Source organism: Erithacus rubecula, assembly GCF_903797595.1.
Source record: "Erithacus rubecula genome assembly, chromosome: 2".
NCBI classification, from domain to species: Eukaryota; Metazoa; Chordata; class Aves; order Passeriformes; family Muscicapidae; genus Erithacus; species Erithacus rubecula.
Genome location: NC_136685.1, coordinates 27,484,605 through 27,500,704, shown reverse-complemented (window position 1 = coordinate 27,500,704; position 16,100 = coordinate 27,484,605). Strand labels below are relative to the sequence as shown.

Sequence of the window (16,100 nt, the reverse complement as noted above, 5' to 3'; positions counted from 1 at the left end):
TCTCCTCTCCTCTCCTCTCCTCTCCTCTCCCTCTCTCTCTCCTCCTCCTCTCCTCTCCTCTCCTCTCCTCTCCTCTCCTCTCCTCTCCTCTCCTCTCCTCTCCTCTCCTCTCCTCATGCTCCTAGTGGAGTTTCAGTGTGGGAAGGTGGCAGGGGCCTGTCAGGAGCTGGGAGAAAGAACCAGTTTCTGGAAAAATGAACAAACAACCTCCTGGTGACTGACAGGTCTGTTGCTGCTGTCATCCCTTCCGTGTGACACTGCTCCTAACTTGGTTTTCCTTCACTGCTTGGGCCTGGCAACCTGCTGGACACAAACCCACACTGTGCTGTCCTCTGCTGTCAGACAAGGGAAAGGAAGCTTGAGCAGCCAGCATGTTCCCATGGCTAACACCTGCAGAGCTTTGATGGGAGTGGTGGTCAGAGCATCACCTGCTCCATCCTGAACAGCTCTGGGGACCTTGAGCAAAAACCTTCCCTGCCCAGCCCTGGCATTTCCCACAGCAGTGTAACTGCTAACAACAATATGGTATAACACAGTTACTGTGTAAAAATAAGATCCAAAAATATTCATCACTCATATTTGAAAATTAATATATTACCGTCCTGAAATATTAGTCATACAGGGGTTTTTTATCATTATCTTTTAATAAGTGGTTAGCATATTTTGAAAGATATATTTTGGAAGAATTGAGACTATATTAGTATTCATTTTCAAAAATATAAAAAACATATCTTTCTTAGTCAACAGTGTAAGGAATGTCAAACCCAGTCATCTATCTTGGGTGGAAATGCAATCTGGAAATTTGATAAAAGTTATAACTGTATCAATATTTACCCATAAAAGACTAGAATCAATATCTAAGTCACAGTACAGGTCACAAGTAGTCAAAACATGGTGATTAAAGAGAGATAAATACATCCTGTTGTCTTTGGTCTGTGTGATAAAATTGAATGTAGACCCAAAGCTGACAAGAATTTCCTGATAGAGCAGCTGGTATGGCAGCAACTATTTAATTACCTGAAATATATATTTGCAATCAGACAGATTTCCTCAAATAATCTCACTTGCTCAATATTTTTACCTGTTCAGTGGGTCTTCAAACAATATGTGAGCTGCAGCCTGTTGAATTCCAAATATTATCTCAGGAGATCCATCCTTGCAGAAATGAAATTGCAGTTTGAAGATGTGACAGCTGCAGGAGGTGATCATTTTGGTCTTGTTTTTGGTAGTGATTAGATTTGAGCAATCAGGTCTGGTGGAAGGTGACCCTGCCCAAGGCAGGGGTGTTGGAACAGATGATATTATGGTCCCTTTCAGACCAGGAAATTCTATGATTCTGTAATTGTGCCCAAGTTAAGATGCCAAGAGGGATGGCAGTGGATGGATGGGAAGCCAGGTGGGTAAAAAAATTGCAGAACTCAGAGAGTTTGTGGCTTTAGAGGCAGATTGTAAGTGCAACACTGCAGGGGTGTCTTTGGAGACCTGTCCAGGTCAACCCCCTTGTCAAAGGTGCAAGGTAAAGCATTCTTATCAGGTTGGCAGATGACATCAGACTAGGGCAAGTAGTTGGTATGTCCAAGCAGGACTGCCATGCAGAGAGATAGGAGGGATGGCCAAAAGCACTGTGAAGAAGAAATGTACACCAGCATGCTGGGACTTTTTTTTTTTCTTTTTTTTTTTTTTTCTTTTTTTTAAAATAAAAACCTTTGGTTGATGCATTTTATTACAAATTATTCAAAATCAGACAACATATCTTGAGGAAAAAAAATCTCCAAGCACTGGCTTTAGAAAGCTACCCCTCTCCAAAAAGTTATCTGTTTATGTCTTTGCTTGCTAATGCAATGCCACAGAGCTAGCCAAGACTGGAAGAAAATGTTCTGAACACAAAATTTCAAAATGGTAAAAACATAAAAAATGACCTGAGAACCCATGGTTTTGTAGTCAAGTACTTATCAGCTAATAACCCATACAAAATGTGCTATTGATTTCCACATCTGTAGTAAACTCTGTGGTGTCTTCAGATGATGAAAGTTTCCAAAGTTCTCAAGTACTTTGTGATTTTAGGTGTACTGAAAATGGAAGAAATGGTTCTCTAACAGATGTTTTAACCTCCTATTTAGAAGTAAAAACTGGATCCTGCCTTAGGAACTCATTCCAAACAAGATGAATAAAGGATGTTTGCTTTCTAACTTTTGGAGACTTTTTGCATTGAGTTCTTTACAAGTTCTGATGCATACCTTGAAGGCTGTCACCCTCAAAGAGGGTTCTTTATTATAAAAGGGGACCTTTTGCTATGCAAAAAATAATTGCTGGGAAAAGAATTATCTTCCTTTTCCTTAAAAAAAAAATCAATTTCTTTACTGTCATCACAGTTTTAGAGGAACATAAGGTATTAAGTGACCATTGTAGAGTAAACAAAAAAATTACTTAAATTCTTCTTTTAATTTAATACATGTCTTTGTAATGAGCTATTTCCAAAAATAAAATTTTCAGGTCAAGGTTAGTCTCTTTTCACTTTGAACATATCTACATGCTATAATACCTTTTAATTGCTTGGATAATTGCCCCTGTTGTAGTTTAACACCAGAAGCCAAGCACTGCACAGTTGCTCACTCACTCCTCCACCAGCAGAATCCAGGAGAGAGTGGAAGGGTAAAGCTACAAAAATCATGAGTTGAGATAGTGACAATTTAACAGGGACAGTAAAAGCCATGTACACAAAAGGAACAAAACCAGGAGTTAATTCAGTGTTTCCCAAGGGCAGGCAGGTGCTCAGGATCCCCAGGAGAGCAGGGCCCATCACAGTGACTTGGGAAGACAAACACCCTCACTCCAACCTTCCCCTTTCCTTCTTCCCTACACATTACATACCTAGCATGATGTCACACGTTCTGGAATATCCCTTTGGTCAGTTTGGGTCACCTGTTTGGGCTGTGTCTCCTCCCAACTTTCTATGCACCTCCAACTTCCTCACCAGACTGGCAGTGCAAAAAGCAGAAAAGGCTTTGGCTCTGTGCAAGCCCCGCTCAGCAATAGCAAAACATTTCTATAATTAATCAACCCCATGTTCAGCACAAATCCAAAACACAACCTCATGCCAGCCACTGTGAAGAAAATGAACTCTACCCCAAAAGCAGCACAGCCCCCAAAACACAGCCATCATATTATAACATAGTGCTGAGACAGATGATTTTGAACCTTTCTTTTTTTTTTTTAAATTATGTATGCTGAAATTATGTATAGCTATTTCAGACCAAGAATTAAGCATGTGTGTTTTGAAAGTTTATAATAGTCTCTTATTTTTTAAGTTGAGAGGTAATGATTTTTTTTTGCATATTTCCCACATAGAACCTGAAAGCCACCATTTTGTGGCACAGATTAGGGTTGGACTGTAATACAAAACACTATTGCCTCCTTTATGCAATGAAAATGGAAGGATTTTTTTATGGTGTAAGAGATTCTCCTTTCTACTTCTGTGTAGTCTCCCTTGAGAATTGGTTGATTTTAAATTAATTTGTTAAGGGAGCCACTGAGAAACATTCCTCATGTTTTTGCTTCAAAAATAGTGCCATTCTCAGATGTCATGGCCTGAGTCTATCCACTAGCTGCTGCTGGCTTTATCTGCTCTGAGGGTGGATTGTCTTTCCTTCTTTGCATAATTATTTGCTGGTCAGAAGAAAGCATGAGGAAGATGGAAAGCTTCCCCCTCCTAGTCATCTGAGAAAAGTTTGAACCACCACCTCCTGAGTTCCAGGATGGCATCACACAGCATCCCTGTTAAACATACCTGCCATCTCCTCAAGTCTGGCCTCTGTGTAAACAGAAATAAGAACACTGGAGAGCTGGAGTCCAAAAAAAGTAGCTTGATTGTTGCCCAGTTGTTAGGAAATTCTCATGGAGTGAAAAATCAAGACTGCAGTGCCAGGCAAGCATTCATATTCTAGCAGACCATTTGTGGCTGAAATCTAACATCAGCTCAAAGCATAACACTGTAATTTTTCTGGCTCCATAACTCTGTCATGCCTGACCTGACCCATAGTTAATCTTCCAGAATGTGTTTTTTTTACAGTCTACTGATACTTGGCAGCCTAAATTGTCCTGGGCTGTGGTCCTATGCCTCTCATGAGGATGAGAATCTGGATAATCCACATCTAGGATTGAGAGGTGTAACAATAAAATTTTAGAGAAAGTGAATCCTGTTCTTGAACTGACATAAATGTTCAAAAGAGGGGCAGGTAAGGTGGATTCTGATTAAACAGTGCCACTGTGTGATAGTGAGGGTAGCTCTGACATGCATAAGAAGCTGGGAAATCTGACCTGGCACTCATAATCCCATGCTTCTCTGGAGTAATAGCTGGAGGCAAGATATCCTGGAGCATCTGGGAAAATCTTCCCCTGAAGCAGGATTCCCATGTTAAAACTAGCATTATTTCAGATGTGGTGTGAAGTTTTTGTGTCAGTGCCCAGTTACATGTTTCACCAAATGTAGGCCATCTCTTATTAACTGCATCCTTCTAGCAAAGGGAAAGCTGAATTACCTTTTAGACTCCAATGACTGTATTGACCTGTTCTTCAGTGATGACAATGGGAGTTCAGACTTTAGCTCACAAGCTGATGTCTAAATCCTATGAAATCTGGTGCTTAATTTAGAAGAATTTTATTGCCCTCACGAGGCTTTTAAATTCTTTGTGCAATCAATCTGTACTTGGACAACTGGCTGGGTCTAGCTGGGCTTCAGAGGTGCTTCCCTTTTTCTTTAGGTTGGAAAAATAACCTGGACAGATATGATAGACAGAGTTAGATTGCCCTGCAGAATTCTGTGCTTGAAAAACTGACAGGACTATTTTTTGGTTAGAATTCTAAATTAGAAAGAAAGGAGTTTACCTGTATTTACAAACCATGGATAATTCTTGCTTGATTTAAGAACCTAATTACTAAAAAGAGTTCTGAAAATCTTTTCCTAATACATAGTCCTTGAGAAGAGCAGGAAATAAAGTGGTTGGGTCCAAAGAGACGCCAAATAAGAAAATACCCATACATACTAATCAATTTCAGTTTTGTTTCTTTTTATACTATGAGGTCCTTCAACATTACCTTTTGCAATTTCCTGAATCAATAATTTAGGGATATAATAAAAAAATAATTCGACTGATAATAGGGACAAACAATAGGGTTTTTCTGCTGTTATTGATCCTGATAACCAGATTTTTAAAGTATTTCAATTCTTAAGGATTTGATTCACAAAAGGACTTGGATTTTTTGATGGTGAGCACTCATTATGTAAATTTTAGGTGCCTGTTTCCTATGTTTGCCTCCATATGTTGAACAAGGCACATTATCTGCTTGTACAGTGCATACAAAGTAAACATCTCCAGCTGGGCTTCCCAATAGTGCCCAAGATAATCAACAAGAAAACAATCACTGAGACCAGAGCTGTTCCTTAAATCCCACCTCTACCTTAACTCTAAGTCACAGGGATGAGCAAACACAAGCAGCAGATCCCAAGCAGATCCCTTCCTCATCTCAGATGCTCATTCTATGTTTTCAAGAGGGGAGTCAGGAAGTGGCAGGCATCACTCTGAACACCCAGCTAGAGGAAGGAGGTTTACCAAAACTGAAATAAAAGCTCAGAATTCAGCACACTTCCAGGGTGTGAGAAACAGCTACTAATCCATCTGAAAGTATTCACACAGTCCTTGCTCACTTTTGGACTGTAAAACCTACTCAGTGGGCTGTAGAGATCTCTCTGTCAGTCTTGGTGTAACAGTGCAACTTAAGAAAGAACTCAGCCTTCACATCACCAGGGAGAAGGAGCAGCAGAAAAAAAATCAGTGTACTCATCAAGAGAATTATTTAAGAGAAGCTGCTGGTGCCCATTTCTTGTTCAAAGCAGTGGTGGTGCCTTTTTCATTAAATGGTTAGTCAAAAAAGTGAAAGTTTAAGTATTTGTGAGTTTTTGTTTTCTCCTATTGAATAAAAAGGAATTTTAGAAGCTTCCTCATTGAGTTTTTCCATTTTCTACATGAAACAAACAGAGTGCTCTAATGAGATATGGATTTACTGAACTCATCTAAGAACTTCAGCAGACTTGAAAAAGCTGTAAAGGACACAGAAAGAGTTGAAATTAGGGACGGACTTCTGCATGGGAACTAACTGAGCTTGGGTTTGTAATCCTGAAAAAAGAGGTAACTGTGGGGCCAAGAGCAGTAACTTGCATAGTCAAGGGAGCAGGTTGAACTGGTTAAAGTTATTAACTGCTCCTCATAAGAAGTAATGAGGTATAAAATGACACCAGTGAAGAACAAACAAGAGGATCAGTACTGTAGCAGAGTTAATTGGAGGAACTCAGTGCTACAGGATGGTCCACTGCAGCTTAAGAGGCAATTTTGTCAAAACCAGATAAATGGCTCTTACTTTATCTTACAATTGTAATTAATGGACAGAACACTTCAGTGGGAGTGCTAGGGTTGGTAGTCATGCCTATCTTATCAGTAATTGAATTTCTCTTACTGAGGCCATTTCTGCTTTCCTTGCAAAGAAAGAGGCTTCTTAAAAAGTAAGTAGAAAAAAATACAGCATTGCACTGTTTGAGACCTAGCTGGAAATGAATCACAGCTCCCCAAGCACATATTCAGCTGAGTACCTCTCAGGATTCCTCCCTCAGCACATGAGAAAAGATTTGATTGCACAAGTGAGCCCTATGACACTTTTTGAGAGAGAAAAACAAAGTTTGCTCATACAAACTGCTCCTGGTGCTGTATCCAAGGTGCAGCTCAGCCTCGAGCTCATGCCTGAGGAGCTGAGTCTGCTGTCAGTACGTCTCCATCTGCTGATTGCCAACAGAGATTTCCACATCCCCTGGTATAACGCAATGGAAAGCATACTCCTGATGCTGTGATGGATGCCTGCTTCCAGGAACAGGCCTTCTGTTAAACCTGCTCTGGCAACTATGGGAAGCAGAGACAAGCCAGAGCATTAGAGAGCATTTCTCCTGATGCAGCTTGGGGCTTGGATGTTTCTTGTTCCATTGTTTGGTCTTTGTTTTTAAAAGAGATTATCCCAGTTTAATCCTGTGTAAAACAATATTAGATGATTTATGTCTTATCATCATGGAAACAAATGATGATCTCAAAGGAGTGTCAGGACAATGCTTCCAAGAGCATTGATACATTGGTTGAGAAGAAATTCAGACTCAGTAGTCAATTAAATTGAAAAGACCTCTAGCTCTTTGTGTCTTTTGTCCTAAATCTTCATCACAAAGAGTCGTCAGCATTACATGTATGCCAACATTAAATCACTGGAACTCCAAAGGTGCATCAGAATGGCAGCATTGCTATCTTGCCTCTCATCTCTTGTAGCTTACATTCTCCTCCCTCTTTATTTCCAAAAGATATTCTAGAGTGTGAGCTGAAGTTTAATAGTAACTAATTCATAGCTTACCTCCAAGTTTCTGGGCTAAATAATATCACTTTGGCAAAAGCCCATGTAGCAAATAATTCTGGTAGCATCATAAAAGCCCTGTACACAGCCTTATTTTCTGAGTGATCTTTGGCTGCTCAGATAGATTTCCTGTATGCACTGCTTTCCTATGCTGAAAAATCCAGGCCATATTTTGTTTAACATTAACTTGCCAGAAAAAAAATCCCTCTTTCCCTGAATATGCATGTAGGAAGGAGACAGAGGAACTGCACAGGGTTTTATACAACTGCTAATGTGTATTTAAACAGGGGAAAATGAAGCCTTTAATATAAAAGATTTTTGCCTCTTGTATATACTTCTAGGGAATATGTATTTTGAGTTGCTTCTGGGTAAACTCTGGGCTGAGCTCAGCTGCCTCAGTCTCCTCCAGTGCTAGTGACAGCAACATTAGCTGAGCCCTCAAACACCTGAACCAGCCTCAAACACCTGAACCTTGCTGCAGCTGGACCCCAGCTGAGGGAGCCAGGCCATGCAGAGTGGCACTAGATGGCAGGCAGATGCAGGGATCCCTGCCATGTCTTCTGTGTCTAATATGATTTAGGGAGTCCTGACTTAATTTTTATTTGCATATAATATAATGCCAGACATCTGTTCAGTGCTTTATCAACATATAAGCCAGTGCATAAAAGTTTGTACTCTCCTGCTGGGCTCAGTCTGACATGCATCAATTCAGAGACATTGAGCAGCAGATGCAAGTATGAGTGGCATCTTACTTATGGGAAACAAGCTCTGATTTTTTAATAGAAATAAGTCAAATCAGTAGGCAAATACATTGGGTTTCAGCATCCTTTTAGTTTGCGAATATGAAATACATTAGAAAATATAAATGTCTAGCATTTTCTGCTCAGAACAGCATAAACTCTAATTAAAGAGGCACTGAATGTTGCTGCTCATACACTGAAAGCACATCTGTGACTGCTGTGTGATACCTAAACATCCAGGCTAATGCTAAACCTGAATCCACTGGGTTATTAATAGCAGCACAACTGGGTCAGCAGCATAGTGAGTGTGAACTGATTTATTGTGTTTCCTGGGTAAGTTTGTAGCCTACCCTAAGCTTTCTACAGGTGTAACTAGACCACCATTGAACAGAAGTTAGGTGATATAAAGCTTATATAAATAATTTCTGTATTACAGTTACTGAAATGCCAAGGTGTTCAAATATGTATTATGTTTAGATCAGTCAAGGAAGATGCTAGGCTTAAATCTGGGTTCAGGGGTCTAAGCTTCCTCATTTGGGCTCAAAAATTAGAAATTTTGTAAAACATATTCTGAGACTTGTTACCATATGGAATGAAATCCTTGAAAAATGTGCTGTTTCTGTTTTATGTAGTGAGAGGTTTTTGGTGCACTATCTGATCTGAAAAGTTAGGAGGCTGCACAGCCAGCCTTGCCATCTGCCTCCTTCTGCATCAGCCTCTTAAAAAACAGCCAGCTCTGTTTGACTGAGGGATCACAGTATAGACTGATAGAATCATAGAACCATTAGGGTTGGAAAAGACCTCCAAGATCAAGTCCAACATCACCTCAACACCACCTTGCCAACTAAACCACAGCACTAAGTGACATGTCCAGTCATTCCTTGAACACACCAGAGATGGAGACTCCACTACATCCATGGACAGCTCAGTCCAATGCTTAACCATCCTTTCTATGAAGAAATTCTTCATGATGTTCAATCTAAACCTCCCCAGATGCAAGGGAGGCCACTTCCTCATCCTGTCACTGGTTGCCTGAGGAAAGAGACCAATCCCCACGTGGCTGCAGCTTTCTTTCAGGGATCTGTAGAGAGGGATAAAGTCCCCCTGAGCCTCCTTTTCTCCAGGCTGAACAACCCCAGCTCCCTCAGATGCTCCTCACAGGACTTTTGCTCCAGACCCTTCACCAGCTCCACTGCCCTTCCCTGGGCACATTCCAGCACCTCAACATCTTTCTTAAGCTGAGGGGCCCAGAACTGGACACAGGACTCAAGCTGTGGCCTCACCAGGGCTGAGTACAGGGGGACAGTCACTGTCTGCTCCTGCTATCCACACTATTGCTGACACAAGCCAGGATGTCATTGGCCTTCTTGGCCACCTGGTCACACTCTGGCTCACATTCAGCTGCTGTCAACCAGCACCCCCAGGTCCTGTTTCCTGGGTTGCTTGTGTAGCAATCAGTGCTGTGCTACACCAGCCTGTAGCACTGCAGGGCTTTGCTGTGACCCAAATTCAGGATTTGGAACTTGGCCGTGTTGAACCTCACACCATTGGCCTCTGCCCATTGATCCAGCTTGCCCAGGTCCCTCTGCAGAGCTTTCCTGCCCTCCAGCAGATCAACACTCCCAATTTAGTGTTGTCTCCAAACTTACTGGGGGTGATAATACTGCATCATCTAACCTCCAGGCACCTGGTACCAGGCTGGTGGCTAGTTATTTCTTATTTGTTTAAAGATTTAGACCCTGAGGCATCAGATTAAAGAAGTCTTCACTCAGTATGAGATGCTCACACAAAGCAGGCAAAGTCAGCTCCATTTTGTGACTTAAATACCTTATGGCCTGGAGAAAAGATTGTCAAACTGAAATACTTTCTAAAGATTGGTCCTAAGGTTGATCCTAAGTACTTTTCTCTTAACAGATGGATGCTGATCTTCCTCTTCCAATTCTCTGGGTTAAGTACTCACTGACAAGCCTCTATTCTTGTCTTTTTTCTTCCTAAGCAGATTGGTGGTCATGTTTTTTTCCTCTCTAAGATCTCTCCATCTAGTAGGCTGCAACATACTCACTTTTGTACAGCAGGAACCAAAATAGTTTTTGAAACTTTTCTAGAACTATGACATCTGAAGTTTTGAGATATCCTTCCATCTACATCCCCCACAGCTATGCTGCAGATGAGATTTTTGAAGATCTGGTTTTGATTCTATGCATGGAAAAGGAGATTTAGTCTTCCTACTCCAAATTGTTTAACTGTACTTTCAATACAAAGAATAATCATACTTTGCTTGTGATTTATGATGAAACCAATTCAGGTTTTGAATTTTTTAAAATCTAAAATATTTAGGAACTTTTTTATCTTGAGATTATTTAGTTATTCAGCAAGGAGATCACGCACAAGATATAATGATTCTAAGCCAACATTTTCTTTGGGTTCTGTGCATTTTGAAACTTAACTTATTTTCCATTACTTGTCTTTCTACAACTAGACAAAAATTCCTAAAAAAAAATAAATTGGATTTGTCAGAATACTATTACAATTTTTTTCTGAGGTACATTGTTGGAAAAGAAAACCCTAAGAAAATGCAGAATGGCTACAAGCCTACTGATATGATTTAGAAACTTTTTGCAGAAGCTACATACAACACGCTATTAAAACTGCAAACACATATTCAATATTTTTGTTTTATAGAAAATTTTATAAATATTCAAATTTAAGAGAAACAATATGGAATAAAATGCACTAGGAAACTGATATGTAGACAAAGGTTTATTTACACCATACAACATTTTAAATATTTTATACACAGCTGCAGCAGAGAAAGCTGTTCTGAGCTTTCCAGAGAAAACTGCAATAATAAAGATGTGAAATATATTATTCATATAAAAGTGAGATTATTACTTTATTGCATTTAAAGCAATGAAGAATGTAGCTCAACAGACATTCATTTAATGACAAAAACTTTGCTTTTATATTATAAAGTAAAAAGTGTAGTAATGGCCAAACAGACTGTTATAAACTTTAAAAACTGCATAAATATATACATTGTGCTTCATGGTGAAGTTTTTTGAAAACTAAACCAAATGAAGCTGTTACAACATGAATCGTTGCTTGAGGTTTATCTATAAAGATTACCTTACAAATCCATTCCACGGGTACTTACAACACACGATGGTAAGAATTGTACACCTGGTTCTCCACTAGCTGCACCAGTGGGAATATACTGTACGAAAAAACCACTGACATTTGGCACAGGAAGAGCCTGACATAAAGGAGTTGCAATGTTCAGACAGGAGCGTCAGGATTCCCAAAGTCTTTTTATTGTCAGTGCAATTAATTATTTTAACTTTGTTTCTGTTTTGTTCAGTTCCTTTTTGTTAAACTTCTGTTTGAAAGTCACCTTCTTGCACGTCTAAAGGCAAGTTCAGACACTTCTCCCATTCTGCTGGTCTGAGTTCTAAAGCATCTTTTGCCTCTGTGTCTAATACATTTATCGTTGTATAGTGTTGGTAGTCACCTGTGGTTTTGAAACTGTCCCATGGAGCCTTGCTCGGTCCTGAGTTCTCCTGAAGACCAAAGAAAGAAGAATTAAAATCATGGATGAAACAAAGCAGTTTCCATCTATAAAGCTGATTGCTGACGTGCTCTCATGAGAGACAGAAGCTGGAGAGGGGAATGGCTTTGCAGGATGCCAGGCTGGCGGGTGCTGCGACTCTCTCTGTCAACAGTCAACACTTTGGCAGGCTCCTCACCTGAGCTGCCAGCTAAGCCCTTTCTTTCACAAGAACCATGTGTGAGGAATGGCCTGAGACATCCAGTACCAATAGACATCTTTCTAAGAGTGGGAGAAAAGCAGGAGAAGAATGCAGAAAAGAGTGAGAAGAAAAAGGAAGGTAACAGAAGAGTTTGTTGCCTGAAATGTGGAGTGGTTTGAAACAGAGACTGCTGGCTGTATTTTAAACTGTGGCAGGTACATGGCAGAATGACAGAAACCTTGAAAATGCTGCGAGAGCCACCTTGCCTTACAGGCTGATGAGCTCATGTATATAAGGATTAACAGACTGAAAGGTGGTTATTGTCTACTGAATGATGGTTTGGTTTTTTTAATGCTAGGTTTTATAAGGTAAAATACTTCACGGACCAATTTAACTGGAGATTTCTGCTGTAATATGATGGGTGGGATTTAGTTGCTAAAATCCAATACTTTTGCACCATCTAAGATGCCTTTGGACTTTTTGCTTGATCTCCAGCTATCTTTCATGAGAGATGCAGATCTCCTTTGAGTCCTGTATCATTGCTGCCTGCACTGTGTTGTAAACCAAGACCTCTGTCTAAAATAGCCTGAGATGCCTATATTTAGGTACCTGGATGACTCTCTGGCTGTCTCACAAACAGACCATTCCTCTAGGCAGCTTTTATTAGCAGCCCTTTCAAAAGCACAGCACCAATGTGAAACAGAGTAAACACAACTCTTCCACTGAGATTCCCTTTGAGATTTTGAATTAATTCAAGCTTTATGTGAACAGCAAATCTCAAGTAGGGAGACAAATGAAAACATTCCATGTCAGCTGATCTCAAAAGGGGGAGTGAGTGAGAGCTTGATACAAAATAACACATATCACAGATAAAGGTTCATCAAAGAATCAGGGCTAAATTTCTGCTGGATTAAGATGATATAAATGATGTAAATCCATTGGCCTCACATCTGTTTAATATCTCTTCTTCATGTCTGAGAGCAGCTCTTCTGAAAAAGTTATAGAATACAATAATTCTAGCTCAGTTCCATTTAACATACAATTTTCACATTATAAAATTATATAAAAATTATTACAAATCAAAATATTACTGATAGAAATATGTCAGACTAAATTAGCTGTTTTAATTAGGCAGAATCAAGTATTTCCTTGCTCTCATTATCAGATGTAGTCAGGGTGTTATGCATGTGTGTATGAGTGTGTGTGTATAAATTTGAATTATAATGATAGCAGCCTCAACTTAGGATGATTTAATTTTTGCTTTTCCCATGGTAAATATTTATAAACCTATTATGGAAAAAACATGGCATTACAGAGATCTTGTTTGCTTTCTGGACAATTGCATGTATAGGTAAATCTACTTGGATTTGTTTGTAGTATGGAATTTATTATCTCCTTGCCTAACTAGAGGAAAAGCCTTATTGGAGAAATTATGTCACTGAGCTGCTTTCTCTGTATAAAGGCACAGTAGGCACACACAGATTTGGAATGTATTCCCTCCAGTTCAATTACTTGTCATTCATAATGATGTTAGTGAGTTAGTTGTGGTCTAATTGTAGAATGTAATGAGTCTTGTCATAGGCTGGATTACTGAAAATAGCTTTGGTTCTCATTTCTGAGGTACCTAAAGGCGAGGTCTTGGGAAATGGACTGAAGTGAAAAGGCTCTTGTTTCATTGTTGTTGTCTAGGATCCACCAGATTTTAAATATAATAGAAGGACACTTACCATACTGCCTGATTTTGGTACATCCCGAAATCTGTCCAGAGTCTGAAATTTCTGATTTAACTCTTGAAACAATTCCATATGCCTCTTTCTTGTATGCATGACCTTCTGCAAAATGGAATATACTTGCTTATATTTATAATTGAATCTTTTTTTTTTTTTTTTTTTTTTTTAAGAGAAGCATTACTTTTCCCAACATAATAAAGTAAATTGAATTTGGCAGGGCCATCTTTTCCCTATAGATTTGACCAATGGAAGTGAATTGCCCTGGCCCTTCTCTCTGCTGTGTTTAATGTTCCTACAGTGTACAAGACATTGTTTTAACCCTATGTTTATTGAGTTCCTAGAATTAGGAGCCACTGTTTTTATGCTAGCGTGGAAGTCTCCTGAAAGTAATGACAATTTCTCAGAAGAATATTTCTCTTGCATATAAAGACTATTTTCAAGAACCTTTATGGTCCCTGTTGGAATAATTTTTATGAGAATGATGAACTCAGAAATCTTGGCTCAAAATGTAAAATCCCCAAATGTTATGTCTTTTTAATTAGACATCTTCTTGTCATTCAAATCATCATAAAATGCAGTTCATAAAATTGCATTCATATTAGGAAAATTAGGCACTTTTTTCCATTTTACTTGCTTTCTTATTTCATGGACAAAGAAATTGGGAACCACCCTCCCTCTAGCCCATGCCAAGGGCAGTCTTCCACAGCAACTAATTATATGTTATTCCTGTGGAAGAGGGGGAGACCCCAAAGACCCCCCAAAATTCTCACACCCCAGTGCATGGGCTTCAGCCATTTGGAGAGTGAAGCTGGTTTTCAGACCTAGATTGCAAACTATTCCCATCAGAGCTGTTTCCAAAGGAATTCATGCTCAGTTATGGATTCAGAGCAGTCTCTGGAGCCAAGATGAAAGCTGCTGACTGTTTGAGCAGTCTCATGGTTCTGTGGTCTGAATGGTCTGGGGATGGCAGGGTGTGAGGATGCTTCACCTCAGTCCAGCAGTGGTAAGCTCAGCTTTGCTTTTCTTAAGCTTTGTAACTGCTTGAACTTGAATTACACCCAGGGCAGCAGCCAGGAATCCTGACAGACGAGGTGCAAGACACAGGACTTTGTGCAAGTCCTGATTTTGTGTAAAGCCTGATTTTCCCTGGGGCTCTGAGTGAAACCCTGCAAATTTCTATATGAGGTGCCTGGGTGTGACCCCTTCCATCAAGTAACACCCTGTCAAGCCTAGTTTAGTACCTTTTAAAAGGGAGTGGCAACAGCTGACTCCCAATATTCCTATATCAATGCCACCTTTATCTTTCATTTGCATCATATCTTTAGAGATTTCATGAAATCTTTTGGCCAGGCATTTCTACTGCTATGCTGTAATACCTGTATTAACCTCAATACAGCCACACAGTATCTAGAGAATTTGTTCACTTCTCAAAAAAGGAGTTAGGCAATATGTCTCACAAAGAGACATGAGCCATCAGCAATTAAAGATCTATTAACTTGAGTTGCAGGGTGAATAAGGGAAAATCTTTTGCAATATTTGGTAATAAACTCTTTGGAAAAGGTAATTTAACTAGATATAGCTATCTAAATTTATGAGGGGAATTTCACCTAAGTGACTTCTTGGGGATTCTTTTAAGATATTGCTGCTATGGTAGACAGGAGTATATAACAGCATTCATATACATAAAATTAAAAAAAAAAAAAAAAAAAAGGTTCTCTCTCAAAGATTATTATTGTTTTAAATAAGGAGACATGGCTATGAGAATAAAACAGTTTTGGTGAGTTAAGAAGCTAGCTCTAAAAAGGAGGAAATAACATAAGGCTGTGAAACAAATATCAGCACTTGGAAACTTTTTAGTAGAAAGCTGGGAATATAAAGAATGCTACTTTCTGATATATTTTCCTTAATTGTGTACCCAAGATGTCATTAAATAGCAAATATGAATAATGCAAATGTCTTACTCCGTTCATTACATTATTCCTGAGGAGAAGCAGGTGGGAGGAGATATAAAATACTTGCACTGGGAAGTCTGCCAGAAAAAAAATCTTTACATTTTATTCTTAATAGCAGCATGACTGGTATGAACATGTACCCATGGATTTTTTGGTTACTTTGTGTTTTCCTGGCTTCCATTCCATAATTTCTACCCACTGACACCCACTCCCTCCCTATTGCTTATAAAGAACAATCTGAACTGAAGGTGTAGCAACTTAAATTTCCAACTTTGACTCTCAATTTCTAGACTTGTTTTAAATTTCTGGTTAGAAAGCACCATCTTATCTTCTTTCTAGAAAATATGCCCTGTTGACTAACACTGGCTCTTTTATGAGAAAACAACCTATACTGCTCTAGCAATATAAAGCTGAGATCTTGACCACTGATACTAGGATGACTGTGGTAGTATTACAATCTGAAAAGGATGGAAACAGAACTTGCAGTGTCCT

At 39.3% G+C, this 16,100-nt stretch overlaps 1 protein-coding gene across 6 annotated transcripts in view; it reads right to left on the bottom strand.

The window, feature by feature from the left end:
- Positions 1-10,921: 10,921 nt before the first annotated feature.
- ADGRB3 (adhesion G protein-coupled receptor B3) overlaps positions 10,922-16,100 on the bottom strand; it is a 436,843-nt gene continuing 431,664 nt past the window's right edge. For 4 of the 6 annotated variants that reach the window (XM_079298882.1, XM_079298880.1, XM_079298883.1 and 1 more), the window contains 2 exons: positions 13,654-13,758; positions 10,924-11,737 (listed from right to left, as the gene is read on the bottom strand). In XM_079298882.1, the coding sequence (XP_079155008.1) occupies positions 11,549-11,737; positions 13,654-13,758 (294 nt within the window). In that variant the 3' untranslated portion in view covers positions 10,924-11,548. Of the gene's footprint in view, positions 11,738-13,653; positions 13,759-16,100 lie in introns of all 6 variants that reach the window. The other 2 variants (XM_079298884.1, XM_079298879.1) reach the window with 2 other exon arrangements.